This window comes from Parus major, chromosome 1A (genome assembly GCF_001522545.3).
Source record: "Parus major isolate Abel chromosome 1A, Parus_major1.1, whole genome shotgun sequence".
Classification (NCBI taxonomy): Eukaryota; Metazoa; Chordata; class Aves; order Passeriformes; family Paridae; genus Parus; species Parus major.
In genome coordinates, this window is record NC_031773.1 from 3,703,437 (window position 1) to 3,726,634 (window position 23,198).

At 45.5% G+C, this 23,198-nt stretch overlaps 1 protein-coding gene across 2 annotated transcripts; it reads left to right on the plus strand.

Annotated features, from left to right (window-relative positions):
• The first annotated feature begins 6 nt into the window (after positions 1-6).
• GATA3 (GATA binding protein 3) lies at positions 7-19,455 on the plus strand. 2 transcript variants are annotated; one of them, XM_015629245.2, is made up of 5 exons: positions 7-475; positions 3,033-3,569; positions 6,469-6,614; positions 12,025-12,150; positions 17,992-19,455. In XM_015629245.2, the coding sequence occupies exons 1-5, from the start codon at positions 235-237 to the stop codon at positions 18,274-18,276; spliced, it is 1,335 nt and encodes a 444-aa protein (XP_015484731.1). In that variant the 5' UTR covers positions 7-234; the 3' UTR covers positions 18,277-19,455. The 2 variants fall into 2 exon arrangements, with proteins under 2 accessions (XP_015484731.1, XP_015484732.1); XM_015629246.2 differs by having other exon boundaries at positions 6,472-6,614.
• The last annotated feature ends 3,743 nt before the right edge of the window (positions 19,456-23,198 follow it).

Sequence of the window (23,198 nt, forward strand, 5' to 3'; positions counted from 1 at the left end):
TTTTTTTTTTTTTTTTTTTTTTTTTCCTGGAATCGATCTTTTATCACCATAACCCTACTCCCTCCACTTTAAACCAACCCCAACCAGAAACATCCCCAAACTCGCCGAGCACTTTTCCCCGCCCTGCATAACTCCGGCAGCGTCTCTCTCGCTCCGATCTCGAGCCCTCCGCGCCTTGCTGAGGAGGAGGAGGAGGAGGAAGAGCAGCGGCAGAGAGAGCAGCGAGCGCGGAAGATGGAGGTGTCCACGGACCAGCCGCGGTGGGTGAGCCACCACCACCCGGCCGTGCTCAATGGGCAGCACCCGGACTCGCATCACCCCTCGCTTGGCCATACCTACATGGACCCCACGCAGTATCCTCTCGCCGAGGAAGTGGATGTACTTTTTAATATCGACGGACAAGGCAACCCCGTCCCGCCGTATTACGGCAACTCCGTGAGAGCCACGGTGCAGAGATATCCCACGGCCCACCACGGTGAGTGTCCGCGCCGAGCCCCGGCTCCCACCGGCCGCTCCCGCTCCTGCCCCGCCGCCGGGGGCTCCGCGCTGCCCCGAGCCCCCCGCTGCTGCCGGGCAGACCCTCTCCTTGCCGGCGGGGAAACTACGTCACGGGTGGATTTTGGGGTTGGCTTATTGGAAATAAATAAAAATTCAGGCTTCCTTCCTTTCTTTCACTTTCTTTCTTTTCTTTTTCTTTTTTTTTTTTTTTTCTTCTCTCCTTCTTTCTTCCTTCTTCTTTTTCTCTTTCATCCTCTCTTTTTATCTGACATCCCTCTTCCCGGTCCCTCTTCTTTCCCTCTCCCTCTTCCTCGCCTTCCTTCTATTTCTTTCATTTTCATCTTCCTTTTGATTTCTTCTTCTTGCCCCCTTCTCTTTCACTTTGGTTTCTCCCCCCTCTCTTTAATTAGGTTAACAGTTAGTGTTTTCGTACTGTGTTTAGTTTTTGCACGATTAAGCTGCTCTGGGGAAGCAAAGCAAGCTAGAGAGCAGGGGTGTGAAAATGACCCCGCTGTCCTCACGCTTGGGCTATTTAATTCGCACTTGGTGAGCTTGTTAGGCTTGGGACGAAAAGTTTTGCACACATACCCAAGGCAGCACCACGGCATGGGTTTAAAATAAAAAAGAAACTGAAAAAATATAGCCCGTGGTGTAATTAGGTATTAGACCTGGTGTGTTGTCTTGAGGGTCCTGCAGGAAGGTAATGATCCAGAATGTGAATCTTGTTCCTGGGTCACAGCTCTTAGAAAGGAGGTGAAATACCTGGGGCCGATGTGGCCCAGGTGCACTGGGGGATGAGTACTTTGGTGCCATCTTTTATGAAGAAGTGGAGAGATTCAGTATTTGTAGTTGGAGTTTACCTAGATGGTTTAAAAAATAAGGAAAAAAAAAAATACAAATGAAAAAAGGAGGGAAAAGAACAGAGGGTGGTTTGTGAAGCTGGATAGTGATATCTGTCATGGCAAAATCTAAATCCCCGATGTTTGCAGTGGAAATAACCCCAAAATAATGGAGAAAATGGGATGAGCGGAGTGGAGATGGAGCCGAGTGGGTTCAGGAGGCTGCTCCCAGCCCTCAGCAACTTGTTGAGTGTGAGTCTGCATTAGGCTCCGCTCAGTAACTGCATTGTTCTGCTATTAGTCCCTTTCAAACATTATTTTTAAGGATTAGCAGCCTTTGTCCTTTCTTTCTTTTCTTCCCTTTTCATTTCTTTTTTTCCCCCCAATATATCAGCAGAAAGTGGAAATGCGGTCTCTCTGATCTAGCATGAATATTATTTACTATGCTACTTCCTGGGGAAGATAATGAATCTTGACCCTTTCTATTCGTATAACCCACCTTCCCTTCCTTTCGAGCAGCGACTTTCAGTGTTGTTCACGAGTGCCTGGTATGGTGAAAACCCGTTTGGATCTTTTCTAGACACACACGAGGTTCCATGCAAACATATGTGTCCACTCTATAACTATCTGTGGCTCTATACTTCTGTATTTGCATCTCTCCTTCTGTAGATTTAGCAATCTCTATACACATATCACAATGCTTACAGAAGTTAGGGATCTCTAGGTGCCAGACACTTTCCAGGGCTTTATTATCAGGCACAAAGTTGCTCCCTTCCAGTTGAATAATTGTGTTTTCCATCTTACAGCCATTTGCTCAAGTTGCTGTTGATTTGGATAGATTTGATTCTTTGGATATATTTTTCTATTTGTTTAGCAAGGGCCAAAAAGAATTTAAAATATTAGGCACAAGCTCTTAGGAACATTTATAACCAAAGGGGAAAAGATTTGACTACGGAAATCTAGTGGATTTTTTTCCCCACAAAGTCCAGGTCTGTATTTTAAAAGACAAGTGAAATGTCTCTTATCCTAAAAAGGGTATGGAGCGGTTTTTTTTTAAGGCAATTGGTACCCTCTGTGTGTGCCATATCATTGCGAAAAAGCTATCTAACATTTCTGTGCAGTTTCATGGAAGAAGAAGAAAAGACAAACTGAGTGGTTTGCAAAGTTCATCAGCCTTGTTGCAAAGGTTATTATCATGTCTGTGGGCATTTTCTGTTCTTCTTCGTTTGACCAGGAGGTCAATTCACAGGGTTTATAGCTCACGGCTCTATTTGGGAAATAATTTTCCAGCTAGGAAATAAAAATGTTTCTGTAGTCGGGACTTGGCAATTTCACGCAGGATCTTTGCTTCAAAGTCTTCGTGGGATTGCTTGGAAAACGGAGAAAGTGAAGCAGAGCTCGCAAAATCCCGTGTCACAGGGCTGGTACCCTGCTTGGAGGGTCCCGACCCCAAAACCCGTTCCTCAACAGGACCAGAGCTGCCACCCCGTGCTCTTGTAGCTTTTAAAAATTAATTTTTTAAAGAGGACGGGGTTTCTCATCAGATGTAATTTTCCTTGCTTTCCCCGCATGCTGAGCTCTTTGGGAAGGGCGAGGGGTGGTGGTGGGGGTAGCACGTCCCGGGACCCCCACGGGGGACTTTGCCAAGGTGGGAGAGGGATGTGACCGACGTGTCTCCGTGTTTTCTCCGAGCAGGGAGCCAGGTGTGCCGCCCCCCTCTGCTGCACGGCTCGCTGCCCTGGCTGGACGGGAGCAAGGCGCTGAGCAGCCACCACAGCGCTTCCCCCTGGAACCTCAGCCCGTTCTCCAAGACCTCCATCCATCACAGCTCACCGGGACCCCTCTCCGTCTACCCACCCGCCTCCTCTTCCACTTTATCCGCCGGCCACTCCAGCCCGCACCTTTTCACCTTCCCGCCGACCCCTCCTAAAGATGTGTCCCCGGATCCGTCCATCTCCACCCCCGGCTCCACCGGCTCCACCCGGCAGGACGAGAAGGAATGCATCAAATACCAGGTGTCCCTGGCCGATACCATGAAGCTGGAGTCCTCTCACTCTCGGAGCAGCATGGCCTCTTTAGGAGGAGCCACCTCCTCCGCTCATCACCCCATCACTACCTACCCTCCGTATGTCCCAGAATATGGCTCTGGACTTTTTCCCCCCAGTAGCCTCTTAGGAGGATCGCCAACCGGGTTTGGGTGTAAATCGCGACCGAAAGCACGGTCAAGCACAGGTAGGGCTTTTGGCTTCTTCATGCCCGTTGTTCGGGAGAGGAAGCTGTTGGGGGGAAAAGTGGAGGGCAATGGGATGGGGCTGACCCCTCGCTCCCCTCGCACGCACAGACATGTGCTCAAGCATCCGTGTGATGAGCAACAGGGGCTGAAGCCCTCGTGGGGGACACACACGACACTTCACCTTCCCCACAGTTCGCTCTGCTAGGTTTATAACCAAATTCCCCCTCGTACAACCCTGGCTGGGGATAGAGCCAGGCCCAGGAACCCAAACCACCCACCCGGCGCCGCGGGGCTCCAGTCCCGGGGGCGACCCGGCCCCTCCAGCGCCCACGGTGCGCTCAGCTGCGGAGCCCGGGGAGGAAGCGAAACCGAGGGAACCGCAGCATTAGTGATCTCTCTGTATTTTAATAATGGTGCTAAATCCCGGCCAACTTCCCCCGCTCGCCCTCCGCCTCGCTCTTCCCAGGGCCTCTTCCCATGCGGCGCCCGGGGATGCGGGGAGGGTTTTCCCCGGGGCGGTGCGGAGAGTTCGCCTACGCAGCCCCCAGCCCCAGCCAGCTCCGTTCCAGGGGCTTTGGATCACCCACAATGAAAGTCCTCAAAAGTGTCCCCCTGGCCGCCTTTCCCGGGGGAGCTGGAGGGTCCCAGCTCTGTGCGCGCCCGGAATGGGCTGCGAGGGGCTGCGCGGCTCCGGCTCCCGACGGCTGAACACACCGGCCTTGGACGTTTGTTGCACGGAGGGTGGGAGTGAGCCGAGGGGAGTGTGTTTGTGTGCAAAGGAAGGGACGATTAGTCAAAACTCTTTTCCCCCCTTTTATTTTTTTTTTTCTCTCTTTTTTTTTTTTTTTTTTCCGAGGAGGCTGCTGCGGGGTTGCCTGGCATGAATGAGATCAGTTTTCAGGGTTTTTCCAGGGTGACATTTACTCTGTCTGTCTGAGCAGGGACTGTCTCTATTTAGCTGATATGTTTGAGCTAATCCAATTATTTTCAGACTGCTGCACGCGACAGTTGCATTGTTTATCCAGCGCCAGGAACTTTAATAGAGTCCGGATGCGGTTAGAGTGACAAAAAAACCCAGACCTGTATGTTTTGTACATGAAAGCAGGAGAGAGAGAGAGAGATGGGGTGAAACAAAAGAGAGGGACAGAGACCCAAACAGCCCGGGAGCGGCTGTCCCGTTTAACCGGAGGGAAACAAAACGACCTGGGTATTAACGGGACCGGCTCCCCGCCTGGCCCCAGTGCGGACCGGCTGCTATGTCCGGGGTAGGGACCGGTTTATTGTAGCCCCGGGCGGTGCTGAGCATCCCCCGGCCACCCCGGCGCCCTCCGAGCCGCAGCTCCCGCCGGGGCACCCACCGGCTGCGCGGTATTTTCAAACCGTCTCGGCCCCCCTCCACCCTCCCCTCTTGTTTTCCTTTTGCCACTTTCTGTTACTTTACCTTCTAGAAAGACTTCTGCGGTTCGTGATAAACCAACCCCAGCAGCAACACCTATTTTTTTTTTTTTTTTCTTTCTCTCTCTCTTTTTTTCCCCCCTTTAAAAGTTGATCTTAGCAAGCTAGGAGTTCTCAGACCAAGAAGGTTAGAGCTGGAGAAAAAGGAGGAAGGGTGTGATTTTTCAGGATAAGAGAGGGAGAAAGGGCTGCAAATGTATTTTGTTGTTGTAGTTGTTGGGGGGGTGTGAGAGAAGAGGGGCTCAATGCAGAGGCTCTGGAAAAACGGTTGCCGTTTGTGGTTAGGACACGGATGCTTCTTGCTCGAAGGCAGCACGGGCTGGGGCAGCGGGGAGCCGGCTCTGTGCTGAGCTGGCTCTGCTCTGCTCTGCTGAGGTCTGCCACTGCTCTCAGGTGGGTCACCAGTGTCGTTAGGTACAAAAAAACTTCCCCCAGTAAACCAAAGACTCAACATAGAACCCCTCAAACCTCCGAAAGTAGCAGAGAGGCAGGGTCTGTGCCCTCCTAGTTCCCTCCTCCAAGCTGGGAACTGGTGGGTTGGGGGAGGTCTCCCCCTGCAAGTGCCAGGGAGAGGATAAAGAGGTGCCCAAAAAGAAGGAGAAGAAGGAGGGAAAGAACTTATGAGGCAGGCTTGGGGCTGTTTGCTATCCCAGATAGCCAGGATGGATCATCAGGCTGCAGGTGTGGTGGGGAAACGAGATGGGTTTCTGAAAGTTTTGGGTGGTGGAAGTTTAATTTCAAATTAATCAGTGGAGTTGATATGTGTTGTCTGGAGCTGGGGAGATATTTTGGGGGTTATCTGTGATTATTTTGGGGGTCCTTGATGTGGTTTGACCTGAGGCCAGAGGAAGAGCCCTCCAGGCTCATGAACGCCCCTGGGAGCTGGAAGAGGGCTCAAGGAGTGACACTGGGGTCCTCATAAACATCAGAAAGAGGGTCATGGACTTAAGTTCTGTATCCATTATTTTGAGTGTAGAGGGCTGGAGGCTTCTTGTAAAGCCTGCCAAGGTTTTTCTGGTGCCTATGGAAAGATGGGGTATCCAGAGTTGTAGAAGCCCTTAATCCAGAAGTTGTCAGCCCCCCCACTGCCCCAAAGGAGGGACCTGTGGGAGGAGTGAGAGCTTCTCTGAGGAACCCCTTGAGCCACCATGGCATTTGGGTTGTCATTGTCACAATCCTTCTTCCCTTCTGCTGGGACACAGGCCTGATGCTGCCTGTGGAGCGGTGCTGGGGAGGGGGAACAGGATCAGAACCCACCAGACTGTGTCAGAGACATCGTTCAGTCATGGATTTGGACCCTTGCTTGGAAACCTTGGGTTTGGGGAGGGACTGGCACGGCTGGGTCTCTGGGGAGGTTGTGGGGTTTTTTGGGAAGGGGGGGCTTTCCCCAGCCCCTTTTATCTCTGCTTTCCCTAAGTGAACCATGTGCTCTCTTGTTTCCAGAAGGCAGGGAGTGTGTAAATTGTGGGGCTACCTCAACCCCTCTGTGGAGAAGAGACGGCACTGGGCACTATTTGTGTAACGCCTGTGGACTCTACCACAAAATGAACGGGCAGAACCGGCCCCTGATCAAGCCCAAGAGAAGACTGGTGAGTCTCCTTATGTTTTATTCTTTCTTCTTCTGCAACTTTTGCTTCCTATCTGCAACTTGGGATGGACAGGGAGCCTCAGCCAGCTCCCACTGATCCCACTGTGTCAGTGGGCTGGAAGGGAGGGATAGGTGGAGAGATGGTCCCAGCTGCTGTGGGCCTCAGTTGTCTGGTCCTCTTGCAAACTGAAAAACAGGTTTAAAAATCAAGATCCAGGGCTTCTTGCAAACCAGAACTGAGTTTTCAACTCCACGTGATGCTTCTGGATAGTGACCTGAGGACAGTGACACGTTCCAGGGCCTAAGGGCAGGATAATAACTTCCTAGTGGCCAAAGAAGATTATCAGGAACACAGGATTTCTCCTGGGCTCTCCAAACTTCTGCCCTCCCCTTATTAATGTATCTCTATCCCCCTTGGCTGGTGGTGTCATGGAGCAGGGACCCAAACTGTATGTCGGGTGTCACTGGGGCGTCAGACAGACTTTGGTCCTGCAAAGAGCTGGAACCATCAGCTCCTGGTGCCGCTGGTACCTGGTGTGGTCATTTATGTCTGTGCCATTTGGGTCTCAAGTTGTGTCACAAGGACACAAGGCAGAGAAGGGTGAGTGTGCAAAGCCAAGCGTGTGCCCAGGCTGCAGAAGTTGGAGGAAGATGAAATGTGTGGGTAAATGTTTGAGATAATAGTTACAAGACTGGTGACGGTTCTAGGCACAGGCAATATGTTACAGCATCCCCAGCGATCTGCTCATGCATTTCCCTGGAAGCCACAAAAAGGTCTGGAAGCTGTGGGCATGGCTAATAAATGTGTTGAAGTGTATTTGGCAAATAATCAGACAGACCACAAGGGGAAAAAAATATATCAACTGGGGGAAAAAAATGATGGTCCCTGCTTGGGAAGTTATTGAATGTTTTGGATTGAGGCACGTTTGGTTTTGTCAGGATTAAAGATGTGGAAGGGTTCCTGGGGACTGCTCAAAATATGAAGGAAAAGTGGCTCTCGCCTCTCTGTGGAATTTCTGAGCTGATGGATGGATGTGGCCAGTTTTGTGAGGCTTGTGCCCAGCATGGCCAGACCCCGCAGGCAGGACAGGGCTGGTTCATCCCTGCTCCCCTTGAAGGTGCTCACAGCTGTGTCCGACACCTCCTAGGTCGGATCAGCTTCCTCACCTGTCAGACACCCATAAAATGGTATCAGCTTTATTCCCTTTGGCTCCTGGAAGCATTTGCAGGATGCATTCCCAGGAAGGGCTACGCTGTGAGGGGCATCAGCAATAACTCTGACTGGCTATGGGAGTTTTGGGGAAGATGTGGGTTTACTCCTCTACCCTGCCAAACTTCCTGTGTGTGAAACCTCTTCATGCCTTCCTATATGAGCTTTTTCCGTATAGGAAAATATTTGTCTCTCTCATCTTTCATAGCCTTGTTAGAAAAAAGGAAAAGCTTTCTAGGGAGGGAAATACAAGCTGGAATTTTGATTTTTTTGCGCAGCTCTCTTGTTCTCTTCTCCTCCTCCCCCCTGACCCTTCTGTCTTAAACACACAGCCCTCGTTTTCTTTATTTTTTTTTCCTCGTTCTCTCTTTATGTGTAAAGTTAACTTCCTAGGAAAAAGCTGCCGGATATCTGAGCCCTGGAGATAACTCCTAAACAACAGCTCCGTTTCCCCAGTCCAAACACACAGGAGCTTGAGCGTATCCAAACAAGCAGAGGGGGAGGCAGAATAGGAAAGCGGCTGGAAAGAGGGGGAGAGCTTTCAAAAAAGTGTCTGATGGAACCACGAAAGAATGTCCCGAGTCACCCTGAGCCCGGCACATGTAAAATGAACTATATAAATAAATACATAGTAAAAGGTCATTCTTGGGGGAAAAAAAAAAAAAAAAAGAGGAAGAAAGGAAAGAAGTAAAGAGAGACCTTGTCTTGCATTATCGCTCCAATCTTCGGGCATTTTAGTTAAAGTTACAAAAAGTTCCCCTTCTTTAAATGCGGCCTTTGCTAAATGTGAAATTTGATTTTTCTACTTCCCCCCCCACCCCCCATCTCCAGCTCTGCCTGGGAAAAAGAAAGAGAAACATCCTTAATGATGTTTGTACCTATATTTATTTCCCTTGCTAACCTCTGAAAAAAGTTAGTCAGAAGGTACCAGAGCTGGGCCAGCATTTGAGTTTTTTGTCCTGGATGTGGACGTGCGTGTGGCTGTGGCTTGACTGGATCTCTCCTGTTGCAAAGGCAGGCAAGGCTGTGGATGGAGGCTCAGGGTGGGGATCCAGCTCCTTCCCTCTGCCACAAGTTTCCTGCCTGAGCTTGGGCTGGTTTCATAAGCTCTGATCACAGCTGCACTGAAAATAATGATAGGATTTGATGGGTGGGAGAGAGGAGACAAAGAAATTTTTAGATGCTGAGAAGCCAGCCCAAGCCTTGTTAAATTCAGTGGTTGTCTTTGTGAGGGTGTCCTTTAGGTGACAGGGATAAAGATTTGCCGGCCGAGGGGGCTCAGACAGCTCTGCTTCATCTCAAGGGGGAAGGTGGAAGACCTGGAGATGTTGGCAGGGGGATCACAAACAGGCAGGTGGTACCACACTGTCACTGCCTAAAAATTCTTCAGCCCTCCTGGAGTCATTCTTGTCCCTGTCACAGTCAGTGGCAGCCCCATCACTGCTAAAATAAAAGCTTCCTTTAGTTTTTCTCCCATTTCCTGCCCACGAAGGCTGCAGAGCTCTCGGTTTCCATGTCAAGCCAATCTTGTTGGAAGAATTATAGCCAATTTCTCAGCAGGCCCATGCACATGCAGTCTTATTTTAGGAAAATGATGCTTGGAGCTTTGTGGGTAAATGCAGACACTGAAAATGGCCCTTAATTAAACATCTTTATTAGTACTTGGTGCCTCTAACCTCCTGAATTTCACCTTCTCATCACTGATATAGCGCTTGTGAAGTTGTGCCTTTGCTCATTGGCAGCTGTGCCATGGGCTTTGGTCCTACAGATGATATGGGGCAGCTAATTAGTCATCCCATTACTGACATGGCCTGGCTCGAGCTGGTGATTAGCGTCAGTGGATGCCATTGCTGGGAGCTTTACAATAGCGTTATTATTCATTGTTTCCTGCCCACTGCCGGTGTCTCTGGTAGAAGTTGGTACAGCATAAAAGGTACAGCCTGGGACCAAAAGAACTTAAAATACTCAGCTAATGATGCTGAATTTTTGTAAGTGAAACACAGTAGTTGGAAATGGTTTTAGAGAAGGCAGTAGATGTTGTGATTTATTTGCTTATTTAATGTCAGGGTTTGTTTGAAGGCAGCACGGTGGTGACCAGGCGTGTCTTTTGAATGCGCTTGCAGTAAGAGAAATTACGGCGAGCGCTGTGTAGAAACCCCAAATATCTTCAAAGGGGATGTTTCCCCTATGTGGGCTGAGTCAAATATCACTGGTTTTTAGAAATTTCCTTAGGCTTGATTTTTGGGTCTGATAAGGGCAAAGCTGCCACCAAGAGATCAATCCAGCCTCGTTCCCCTCCGAGCCATGCGTGCCGAGTGTCAGGATTTCAGGGGCAGAGACCTGCAGACTCTTCTCCAGCGCTTTAGTGAGAACCTGGCTTTGCAAGCTGTTGTCTCTATGCTGCATTTGGAGCACATTCATTGTTTTATTATCCTGGTGGTTTTGAAGGGAGCCCAGTTTGTGTTCATGGCATGGTCAGGAGGTGTGTGTGCATCAGTTCGGAGCTCTTCTCTTCATGGTGGGGTGCTTCATCTTCTCTGCTGGTCTGGGATTTTTCCTAGTCCCATATGTTGTCCCCAGCTCCTGCTTGTCACCAGCACAGAGAAGTCAGCTAAAGGCCTCCTTGGGACTGGCTTGGTTTATGGTCAAGGCAAAATGGAACTGTCCCTATGGGCAGCCTGAGAGAGACACCTGATGTCAGATCAGCCACTCTGTGATGCTTCCTAGCACCATTCACATGGGCATTGTCTTATTTATTTTTTAGATAGTCCTTTTAGTCTAATTAAAAGAAAAAAAAATCCTCCTCTATCTAAAGCAAAACCAACCCGTCCTCTCTCCACCTACGCCACATTCAATTATGATTAAAATTGCAACATGACCTAACAGGAGTTGGTATTAATGCTAAGGCTGTGCCAGTGTCCATGTTTGCATTTTGGGTTTGTTGTACGGTATCCAAAGATGCGGTATTTTCTTTTTCTTTTTTTTTTTTTTCCAAATGTTGGATGTGCTACAGTGTGCGGCTGTGTGGGGTGAGGGGTAAATTTGAAACAGTAAGAGCACAAAAGAGAGCATTAAAGGCTCAGTTCTGCAAGGTGCCAAGCATTGCTATGATCTGGCAAATCGCTTAAGCACATGTTTTAACTTTAAGCACATGAGCAGTCCCATTGAAAGCAACGCATCGGGATGAAATCAGAGCTCTGGGACCGTGTCATATTGATGAAGAAGAGATAGGATGGGGATCTAAAGGTCTTTTTTTTTTTTTTTTTAGGAGCTGTAGGCATTTGCACACACACAAACACTCAATACGCGCTCACACAGCAGTTTGAAAACTCCTGTTCCTCCTTCAGTGGCAGAAGGACGATTTGTTTGCCAAAGTTACAGTTTTTAAATGATATGTACGAATTTATGCATGTGAAAGAGGAGCAACTTTACTAAATTTGACTTTGCTAAGTCATTATCACAGCTAACAAAAAAGCTTCCGTATACACTTTGACACGTAGATTTTTTTCTTGTTCCTACCCCTTTATGAAATGGTAAATTCTTCTTTCAGGCTTCTTACCAATCCTTAAATAAACATGAAGGTTTGGGCTGAGAAAAGGGTGTAATTAAAAAGTTGGGATTCTTGCTCTTTGCCACAGTGTTATTTCCGATCTGGAGCCTGTCTTCTTTGAAGAGGAGCTGAATTTACGGGACCGGGCTGTGCTTGCGGTTGGGCCCGGCGAGCAGCTGCCCACCCGGGTCTCACCCAGCGCTCGCCAGAGCCAGAGTGACTCACGCCCTTGACTCCAGCAATTGTCAGCTCAGGCCCTGACTGCAGAATTAGACCCCTGGGGGGTCTGGGAGAATTAAGATGGAAAGACATGTTGGCATTTAAATAACATTTTCCCCTCTGGAATGGGCTGTGCCAGCGCTGCTAATTTTGATGAGTTCTATCAGAGGTTTAGCACTTACTTTTAGGATGCCCTTTGGCACCTGATTCAGTTCACATATAATTTGGGATTAAAGCACCTTGGGGATTTTTTTTCACAATTGTTATTTGTTCTCACAAGTCAGTTTCTGGAGGCCTCTGCTGATGTGCGTCAGTCTTGCAGGGTTGATGTTTTCTTTCTCAGAAATTTTGCTGATTGCATTTTTTTTTTTTTTTTTTAAACACCGGTGTTTTTCTCTTCCTCTCCTTCTCTTCTTTCCCTCCTTCCCACAGTCTGCAGCCAGGAGGGCGGGCACGTCCTGTGCAAACTGTCAGACCACCACTACCACCCTGTGGAGGAGAAATGCCAACGGCGATCCCGTCTGTAATGCCTGTGGGCTCTACTACAAGCTGCACAATGTAAGTGTGACTGTAATACTCAATAATGGGGCCTCAGCTTCAGTGCTCAATGATCCAAACTCTTCCTTAACTTGAGGGCTTCCAGTCTCGGGTGGTGCCGAGGCCTCTGTTCTCCCTTTGGGGACCTTGGGGTTTGAGCGATGAGTAGTCAGCCTTTCAAACGAAGCCTATCCATCTTGGGGAGGTATAAAACCAGACTGTCCATGGGTAATGTTAGAGCTTTTCCATGCCTGAGCCAAGAAAGGAGGGGTGAAACAGCACAGAGACATTATCTGCTCCTGATTGGGCTCAGAGTGTTGGAAAAGACAACACGCTGTCCTGCAAGCCAATATCTCTACTATGCATAGCTTGATTCTTCCAGCAAATACAAACTCTGAAAAAAAAGAAATACATGCCAGAAACTATTTAGATCGTTCTTGGGTTTGTGGCTGCCTTTGTCCTGTCCCTAAAGATGATTTATTTATGCCCTGTGTTTGTGCTGGTTGATGCAAACGAGTCCCAAACCAAAAAAGGACTTGATTTAGTTAGCGGGTTGCAGAATCTACTCAACCTGTGATGTGAATTTTAAAGCATCTGTCATGGAAAGGAAGGAGAACTGAAATGAAATGGCTGGCAGATTTAATCTAATATCTCCATGCAAAGCCAGCTTGCAGGAACCAGGGATATGTGCCCCAGGGAAAGAGCTAAAGGGACCTGAGAAGCCTTCTACTGAATAATACTGCTAATAAAGAAGACTTAATGCTACTCCTCTTCCTCTCATTCCACATGTGGCATTAGAAGAATTATTATGTCAAAAGAAGGAAAAGACTTGCAATTTCTCTGCTTTGATTTTTTTTTCCCCACTGGTGTTTGATTGCTTTGTGTTTGGCTTGGGAATCTGGGGCTGTGTTTTGTCCTTGTGTCCACCCATGCAAACACATTAAAGACATATCGGGTTTCATGGGGCATCCAACCCTTGTGGTATCTCAGTCCCTTCCATTTGTTATTTCAAACTACTTGGTTTCTTAGGATGAGTAAACAAGTTTGGATTAAGTAGAAAAAACCCCAACAAACAACCAGGCTAATTTTTCACCTGTTTCATGGAAGGCATCTCTCTTGGAAAAAAGGAAAATATGTTTACCCTTTAGAGCACAGGTGCCTCAGCATGCTTTGAGTCTCTTGTAGCAAGTAAAGCTTGTCATCAAACTCTCAGTGTGATCACAGCAAACAAATGGGTGGGACCCGGAGTGAAAACTCTCAGAATATCATGAGAAAATATTCTGTTTTCTATTTCCTTGGCAAGAAGGGTTCAAGGTCAGCCAGCTTCACTGAGGAGGGGTTCTGTGCTTGTGCTCTTTTTCCATTTTGGCCTTGTAACCACCAGTGGTAGGACTTAAATCTTGTAGTTTGGGAGCTCTAAGGAGCTGCTCCTCCTGCAGCCAGCAACACCCTTTGAAGAAAATAGGCTCTTCCCAGTTGATGCCTGTGTTTCAATGGGACGACTTCTACCCTTGAAGACAATGTAGTTCCTCCCCATGACTGCAAAAGATGGTAGGATGATGAGTTATGATGTGTCCACTTCCATTGTAGACATCTGACTGGAGAAATCTCCTCCTGAAGTGTTCAGAATGGTGTCTGAGTGCTGAGGTTCTCCAGAAATGTGCCTGCAAGAGCACATCCTTTTCTTTTTTACACTAACACTGCAAACCTTGTCGGCCTGAATTGACCTCTAGATTCACTGTTTAGGGAAACGCCGATCCAGCTGTGAAATCTGTGACATGGGGCAGGCCTTGAGCACATTGGAACCATTTTCATATTCATTAAAAACACCAGCAGCTGCTTAAAAGCTCAGCACAGCTACTTACCAAAGTCAAGTAGTATCTTGCCTTATGAGCAACACCATTAATGGATCCTGCTTAAATGAAACCCCCAGAGGACTGAGCTCCTATGTGCAGGAAACCTAACCAGGCAAGGATACTAAAATCCAGATATGAGTAGGTAGATCCTTTTTTTTATTTTAAATTTTCTTTAAGTATTTAGTAAAGTATTTACTAAAGTACTTAGTTATGACTGTGTTGAGAAGTGAGGTCCTGCTCCCTGTGTCTGTATTATCTCCTGATTTCCATCAGGAGAGGGGTCAGAAATAGAGAGGCTGATTGTAGCATGTTCCTCCCAAGCAGCTGTCAGCATAGATGTTGTGCCAATGCCAGTGGAAGGTCTTTGGATGCTTGGAAGTTGACTTAACCCTGTTTCAAGCTAGCTGTAGCAAATTCCTGTCTGCTGTTTTATCCACCCTCCCTCCCCATTTTTTCTTTTCTTAGGGTTTAATGAAATTTTCTGGGACCTTAACACCATTAGGATATTTTAATGGATTGATCTGCAGTTGAAACTTACCCAGATTTTGTGTCCACACCGGGAATGATTGCAGTGAAAAGGCTAATTTTTTTTCCAGGGTGTTAATTTTTTCATGGAGCTATATCAGTTTGTTTTACTGTTGATTCCCACAGCTTAAGCAAACCCATTTGTCAGTAGGATATAAGCAATAATCATAATAGTCTTGGGGTGCATTTAGTGAAGCTGTTGGCATTCCTCCCACTGACTTCAACAAGAGCCTGCTCCATTAACACCAGTATTAACAATGACTAATATTTCACATTGATACGGTGCCTTTCATCCCGTGGCATCCCAGAGTGCTTTCTAAGATACAGCCAGCCTGGAAGATTAACCCAACATTGTAATGACTATGTCTGAAGGATAAATCCACTTCAGTGACAGGACCTTATTGAGGCCAATGGCAAAATCCCATTGTCTTCAGTCAGAGCAAGATCAGACCTATAATGGTTAAGACAATCCCCTGGATTTGATCTGTTCAATATGAGGTTCTCATCCTTGTTATTTTAGTCCTTAGAAGTGGGATGAGCCTTCGCACACTTCAGGGATAGATGGGAGTGTACCTTGCTGGAGGTGCACAGCAGGCTATCCTAGGCCCATAGAAGTGAGTGATTTGCCATTATTTTTGGTAAAACTCATCAGAAAATGCCCCTTTCACAATACCCTAAAAGCAGCCCTATGTGTCCTGAGAGCAGAGCACTCAGTATTTTGCATACGATAAAACAAAGAGCATAATTCCTGCCCATAATTAATTGGCTCCATCTGAAATTAATGAATTTCATATACATGAGTTGGGCTGGTTTAATTTTAATTTAGCATGTGTTTGTCATTTTTATCAGAATGAATTTTCACGGAGAAGGTCTTCCCTCCGGGTCTTTCATTTCTCTACCCCAGAAACAGAGATGGGTCCTTGGCTTTGATGTTTTGGGGACCACTTTAACCCTGCTGTGACTGGTCTTTGAAGTCACTGGAAAAAATTTCCAGCTTGCTGCTTTGACTGTGCTGGTTCCTGACATTTATCTAAATCCTTATCAGTTTGGCTCTTGGGTTAGTTACCTGCTTGGAGTGTGAGACCAAGCACTGGGATGATGTGGCCAGCCAAGAGCTCTGATCCCAGCTGTGGGGCTGGCCTTGGCTTTGTCACCATCCTGACACGGAGCTGGTGTTCACATCCTTGTGTTTCACATCAAATCATAGCCTGGGCCATCCTGATCTTAGAGATTGAGTGAAACATGAGAGATGTTGCTTTGGGGAAGTGTTCACTGTCCTGTGGGACATGACACCAAGCAAGGGTCAGGACCCTATGCTTGTTCCAAGACCCAGCACAGCCCCAGTCCCACCACCAGCCTGATGTCACTTTGGCACAACCAGCTCCCAGGCTTGAAACTCTGCTGCTTCAACTGGAAATTGGTTCTGGCTGCCCCTGAGCCTTTGTGTCGTGATACAGATCCTCATTTGGAGCTGGTGGGGCTGGGGCTGTGTGTGCCTCCCCAAATCTGAGCTGGATTCATCAGGGATTGACACTTCCTGGCCTTGTCTAATGTTGCTGCCTGGTGGGGCTCACGTGGGACTTCTTCCCGGCTTTGAACATGGACAGAACATCCCTGTTAAAAACTTGAAACAGGCCAGGCAAAGCTTTCCAATCCCAACCATTTATCTGGAGCAAAGGGCCATCCTGGTGTGTGCATCCTCATTCCCTCAATGAGGACAGAAAGCCAGGGAAGCAGGTTATGTTGTGTTTGGAACCCACAACATTTTAAATTTTGCTCATTGCTGCCGTGGGGCTGTTGTTGGGCTGCCCATGGGCAGATTCTTCCTTCCTACCTTTAGCTGGTAGCAAGCAGGGCTACTCTCTCTCTAGCTCTCTTTATCCAAGGGCAGAGGAATCAGCCTTTTATTCACCCATTTTTAGGTGAGGTGAAGGCTCTTGTCACTGCTGGTAAAAGGAGTCTGGAGTCACAAATTCAAACTGGGATGACAGACTCTGGGATGACTAAAAGAGAGATGAGCCTGGTTCTCCCTCTCCCCATAATTCCATCTTTGTATGTAACAGGGAACTATTTTATCCTGGCCTCCCTGGGAAGAGAAATCCAGGACTGACTCATATTGTGAAAAGGAAAGGGCTGAGGAGCAACAAGTGAAACTTTTCTGTAATCTGGAAGAAGGGAATGCTTTGCTCCTCGTGCTGATTTAAAGTCTTATGGACAAAGAGCTGCTCAGCACCCTTGCAGGGGCATCTTTTCATTGTCCTTCACATTAGATCCTGGTGGGAAGTGGATACGTTTTTTCTCCCTTTTGTAGAAAGTCCATCAGCACCATCACAAGCTCACATTTATTACAGAATATGGTTCAGCCTGGGGTGATTTGCTGCCTTCTTCTATAGGTGAAATCCTGCAGAGAAGCCAGAGCAAGACCCATCTGCATTCTCAAGCCCAGATTTTTAAGGTTGTTTAGGGACATTGTAGGCATAAATCCCTTCCCAAGTGTGGTTTGTGAGAGTTTCATGTCACCTGTACTGGTGCATGTTGTGATGCTGGCTCTTTATGCAGTATAGAATCACAAAATCATAGAATATTCTGAGTTGGAAGAGACCCTCTAAAATCATCAAAATCCAGCCCTGGCCCTGCACAGGACAACCTGAAATAATAAGAATAATAAGAGTTTCTTACAGAATGTCCAATAGATCTTTTGCTACCATCTCCTAACCCCCATGGATGCATGGATGATAATTTCTGCTGTATAGTTTCAGGAGGAGAATTTAATGTTTATTTTGCCTGTAGATATGTTTGTATGTGTGTAGAAAATGCTTTGCTAGTCAGCACAGATACCTGTCTCAGCCCCCACTAAAAAAACCTGTAAGCCTTTAACCTTATTTCTTCCTGAACCTGGAAGAAATAAAATCAGATTGGTTAAAGAAAACCAGAAAGGATGATCAGAGCAAAATCTCTGGAAAGAAAAAAAATAAGAAAAATACCTGAACCTGAGGAGTTGCCCAACTTCCTAATGGAGCTGTGAAAGCTTGAGACCCCTTATAGCACTGAAATCCCAGCAGTTCTTGCTGCTAATGGTTTTAGATCAGACAGGAAGCCTCAGGGTGAGACAGTGTCTGCGGGGAATATTTCCAGGAGGTAATGATTGGTTTCATACCTAAACACGGTGCAATTACCTAATGTGCAGATAGTTGAAATTTTTCAGCTGCTGTGAATTATTTGGGTATGTTTTGCTCCTGTGTGGCTCTGCCAGCAATTTTCTGTCATCTTGTTTTCAGAAATTTCAACCAAGCTTGGGATTTCCTGGAGGGATCTGATTTTGGGATGGAAATGGAGAGGTTGGGTAGCCATGGCACGTGGTGTGTACAGGGGAGGAGAGGGGCTGTGACCAGCTGGTCCTGCTGGGCTGGGGTACATGGATCCCATGGCGATTTGGGGAGAAGGGATGGAAGCACAAAAAAAATAATTGATTTTTGTTTAGATTAACAGACCCCTGACTATGAAGAAAGAAGGAATTCAGACCAGAAACCGAAAGATGTCTAGCAAATCCAAAAAGTGCAAAAAGGTCCATGACAACCTTGAAGACTTTCCCAAGAGCAGCTCTTTTAACCCCGCCGCCCTCTCCAGACACATGTCCTCCATCAGCCACATTTCACCTTTCAGTCACTCCAGCCACATGCTGACCACACCGACACCGATGCATCCTCCATCCAGCCTCTCCTTCGGACCTCACCACCCTTCCAGTATGGTCACTGCCATGGGTTAGCAAGAGACTCCCCTGCTGAATGCTTACAGTCTCAAAATGAGATTTACTTTATATACTACTTGCATTTTTGCAGGCGTGTGGTTATGGGTCTGACGTCCCGAATCAAATGGGAGGGGGAAAAAAAAAAGAATTAAAAAATTAAAAAAAAAGTTATTTGAAGGCATAAGAGAGAGAGAGAAAAAAAATTTAAAAATGCAGAAAAAAACTACAAAAAGCACAAAAAAGGAAAAAAAAAAGAAAAAAAGAGAAAAAAGTAAAAAAAAAAGTTTTAAAAAAGTGATGTTTGCCACTTTTTAAAGGAACTCACTATGGCGTCTATGTATTCTTACCCACTGAATCTGGATACCATTTGTGAATAAGCCATTCAGAACTTGCATTCCCTATTGGACAGGATCTCTAGTGCTGTGAAAAAACAAAATAAAATAAAATAAAAAATGCTGAACATTGCATATAACTTATATTGTAAGAAATACTGTACATTTGAGGAAGACTTTATTGCATCTGAGGATCTGTAATGAAAAAGGCATGAAGGACTCAGAGAGAATTTTTTTTAAAGGAAAAGGAAAAAAAAAAAGAAGATGGGAGGACAATTTAAAAACCAGAAAAACAAACAATGCAGACCAAGAGGAAACGCGGTCTTATGAACAAATGGACCAACTGCCAGTCATGTCTTCTCCTTTTATTTTATTTTTATTTTGGTTTCTTTTTTGTTGGTTTTTATTTTGGTTTCTTTTTTTCGTTTCCGGGGAGGGGGAGGGGGCTGGCTAGAACGGTTTTGATGATGCATTAACTAACTAACTAACTAACTAAATAACTAAATAAATAAAATCTGTAGGGAGATCATTCATTTTGGGCCATGGGCCTTTTACATAGGAAGTACCAATGGTGTCAGGCAATCAGTGTTAACATGCGGACATTGCCAACAAGGGGGTTTCAGATAGCCATTCTCCAGGTCTATACGCATTGTGAACAAGTTCCTGTAATTGTTGTTTGTATGTATAATTCAACGCACCAAAATAAGAAAGATGTAGATTTATTTCATCCTATTATACAGACTGAATGGTTGTACAAATTTATTTACTGCTAGTGATAAGACCTGCTTTTTTTTTTTTTTTGTTTTTATATTTTTTCCTCCTTTTTTTTTTTTTTTGGAGAATAAACTAGATTAAATTCTGTTGACTTAACAGTGTTTTGTGCTTGGGGGCGGGAAAAAGAATATTTTTCTTTCTTTATTAATTTTTCTTAGCGTTTGTTTGGATGGTATTTATTACATAGTTACCACGGGTACGGGAATGTGTGTCTCTGCGCTCATGCTGACAGCCAAAGCAATGTTTGCAGTGGCTTGATAAAAAAAAGATAAATCACAGAACAAAGGAAAAAAAACCCTCAAAAATAAATGGACTGCATGTTAGTGTAACCCCACTGTCCCGTGTGTGCTCCCTGTCCCTTGAATAGCAGCCCAGCCACTGCCCCCGCGTGATTTCGGGCTCCCAGGTGGGATGGGTCCCTTTGGGTCTTAGGCAAACATGACCAAACTGGTGCTGAGGACAATTTGGGACTGGGATAAGTGCAAAGGTACAGCAGGGTCCTTATGATCCCCATCTTTTTTTTTAAAAAGGGGAAGGGTTTTGGACAGGAGCTGGAAAAGCATATTCTGCTCTGTCTCATTGAGTACTCAGTGATCAAACAATCAGAGAGTTGAGATCTTGATGTGCAATCAGGATGGACCAGATCTGCCCTTGTCTTGGAGGAATGGGCAGAATCCATTATGAAAGGCTGGATTTGATGAGAGAGGAAAACTCACAAAAATTCAAAGGCCATTTGCCAGTCCCATCCTGCAAGAGCTTTCTTTGAAACAGTGCAATTTTAATTAATATTATTATTGCTAACAGCAGAGTTTGGCTTTTATTGTTTCATTGCTGGTGGTTTAATTCTTAGTAATCCATCCTTTTAGTTTTCACAGTTTGCTCATCCAGCTTCTTTATACTATCACAAGGGTTGGGAATTCACCTTCCAAATGAAGGGTTAAACTTCTTATCAAACCACTCCATTTGCTGGAGATTTAAGTGCAGTGTGATAAGACAGAGGTTACCAAGGCTGTGAGAAAATGCTTGAAAAATCCCAAACAAAAATACAACCCTGAAATGTAAAAAACCTCAACAGACGTGACCTGCAAATTATTTTTATATTTTTAATGCTGAGCGAAATATTTCACCCAGAAATATGTGTACTCTTGCCAGGTGGATGGAAAAATATCATCATATCTGTTACAGCTGTTTGAACCCACTTTCTCTCTCTTTCCTTCCCTCTGGAGGGAGGGGTAACAGTGGCATGGGCTGCTGCAGGATTGTTCACATGAAGAGAGGGTGTTCCATGTAAGACAAAAAAACACTTCAAATCTTTCAGGATGGTTATACAGAGGTCAAATAGTTGGTTATTTGGGAGTGGGGGAGGAGGGGCAGAGGACTGACCTTTATTTGGGCTCTTTCTCCCCTGTTTCAAAATGAATCTAGTTAAAGTATGTCTGCCATAAAGGAGGATTTGGCAGATGGAAGTGGAACAGGCATTAATCGTTTTGTAATGTTGTATATTCTTTCCTTTCTTCTCTGTTGACAAAAATGTGTAAAAAAAAAAGTCAGAACAAATGGTACACATTTAAAATCTTATGTTAATCACCTTTCTGCTTTCTCAATGAATATTTTAAGCATAAAGACTAAATGTTGAAATAAAACAGAGTGAAGAATTACTGAGATGCAAATGGAGATCTTGTTGGCTCCTAATTAATCATCTGTGAACTATAAAGCTATTTTCAATTAGCCTGACAAATCAAAGGAAATAATCATCTTTACTGATATTAAGCTTGAGAGATTATTATTTTTTAATTCGCAATGCTACAACCTTTCCCTCCTTTTGCTCATCAACAGATTGCAGCTGGACTAAAATATTGATCCCAGGACCTCAGCAATGGCAAAAATTAGAGGAGGATTTGCATGGCAGAATTTTACAGTCAGCAATTTTTATGGATTTTTTTTTTCCCATTTGCTTTAGATGGAGAGTTTCTCTCTCTAACTCCTTTTTCCTCAAAAGTTGAAATAAGTTCTTGAAGTTTCTTTCTGATGTTGTTTCATAGGTCTTAGGGGCATTGAGTGAAATGAAGCAGGATTGGGGCCAGCCCAGAGAATGAGCATCCTGTAAAGGACACAAATGGAGACACTCTGTCTGCATATACTCTAGGAAATATATACATTTTGTCTAGAGACTTCTTACATCAATTATCTTATATTTCAATGTCAGGAGGAGGATGAACAGAGTCCCTAAGATCACATCCCCCCAGCTACCACATAAGAAGCTAAAGTAGCATTACTGTTCTATCAATTTCCCAATTAATTTTTATTTTTTAGGATTTTATCCTCTGAGCAAATATTCCAGAATTTTAATGTCTTGAAGGGTTTTATTTGTGTGTTTTAACTTATGCTTTGTGTTTGCTTAGTTTTGTTTGTTTGATTGGGTGGACTTTTATTACTTCTTTCCTTCCCTTTAGAGAGTAAAATCTGGTTTACAGAAAAGGCTGAGAACTGTTGTTGGGCAAACACCTTGTGAATGGCCACTCTGCCTTTCTTCATTGCTGAGATTTCAGGGAAAAGCTGATGATGGGCAGGTTGGAGCAGGAAAACCCTCTGAGTCATGGCTCCACTTTGGTAATCTATATTGTGCAGAAAACACCATGGAAGTCATTAGTAGGGTCAAATCTTGTGGTGTTTTTGCAGGCAAAATTCCTTTAGGGAATTTGAGTGAGTAATAGCTGCTGTGCTGCTGTGTCCATTGCAGCTACATTTTAATCCAAGCAAAACTCCATTGATACCAGTGGAAAGATTCCTAATGGGTAATGCAATGAGACTTGAATCAAGACATCCTATGTATTATTTTCAACCTTATCACCTTGATTTATCCAGCCTACAGAAGAGGACACGGAGAGGCCTCAGCTTCCTCACCCAAAGGTGAAGTGCAGTGCCAGGAGCTGATGGTTCCTCTCTGGTGACCAATGACACGACCTGAGGTCATGGTCTGAAGCTGTCAGGGCAGGTTTAAGTTTGATATTAGAAAAGTTTCTTCACTTAGAGTGTGTTTGGGCACTGGAATAGGCTCCCCAGGGAAGTGGTCACAACACCAACCCTGACAGAGTTCAAGGAGTGTTTGGACAATGCTCTCAAGGTACATGGTGTGACTGTTGGGGTGTCCCGTGCAGAGCTAGGAGCTGGACTCAGTTGTGGGTCCCCTCCAATACAGGATCTTCAAGGATTCCAGGATCTCAGTTAATGCTTTAGCTCTCCTGTTCCCATAGTGGTTCACACCTTCACACAGCTGTTGTGATACTGAAGGCATATTTTTAAGATTACCAGCCTCAGTGCTTTGTGGTTGAAGAAAATAAGAATATTGCAATTAGCAAAATCTGCAAACTTTTAATTTTTATCCTGTTCTTTTGAATCATAAGTTGACTTATGCATTGAAATTCAGATTAGCAATGTGTTTTTGGAGTGATTTCCTCCAAGGTGGTAATTCCACCTTGAAGTGATGAGATTTTACCTTGGCTCATGAAGCATGGTTTCCTTGGACCTCCACCTACTACAGTCATGACAACTCAGGCCCCAGGGCCAGAATAAAACTACACTGAAGTTACTCCCCAAAATATAGTCAGCATGGGTTGTTTTCCCCTCCAGCATCACTTGTATTTCTGATGTCCACAGACTCAGACCACAAGTTCTCATATTCATTTTTGGTCACTGAGACTCTTGATTCACTCAAGACTGGTTTTAATCTGGGGAAGAATCACGGTGGGTGATGAAGGGACAAGAGAAAACTTGTTTTGTTTTTTGTAAAGTTTAGGAGGTGTTTGGAATTACAAACCAAAAGAAGTTCTTATT

What these genes read in the sequence shown, in the direction of transcription:
- GATA3 (XM_015629245.2), top strand. Translation starts at nt 235, where the DNA reads ATGGAGGTGTCCACGGACCAGCCGCGGTGGGTGAGCCACCACCACCCG. An exon ending in ATATCCCACGGCCCACCACG is followed by an intron (nt 476 to 3,032) that starts GTGAGTGTCCGC and finishes TTCTCCGAGCAG; the next exon opens with GGAGCCAGGTGTGCCGCCCC. An exon ending in TCTACTACAAGCTGCACAAT is followed by an intron (nt 12,151 to 17,991) that starts GTAAGTGTGACT and finishes ATTTTTGTTTAG; the next exon opens with ATTAACAGACCCCTGACTAT.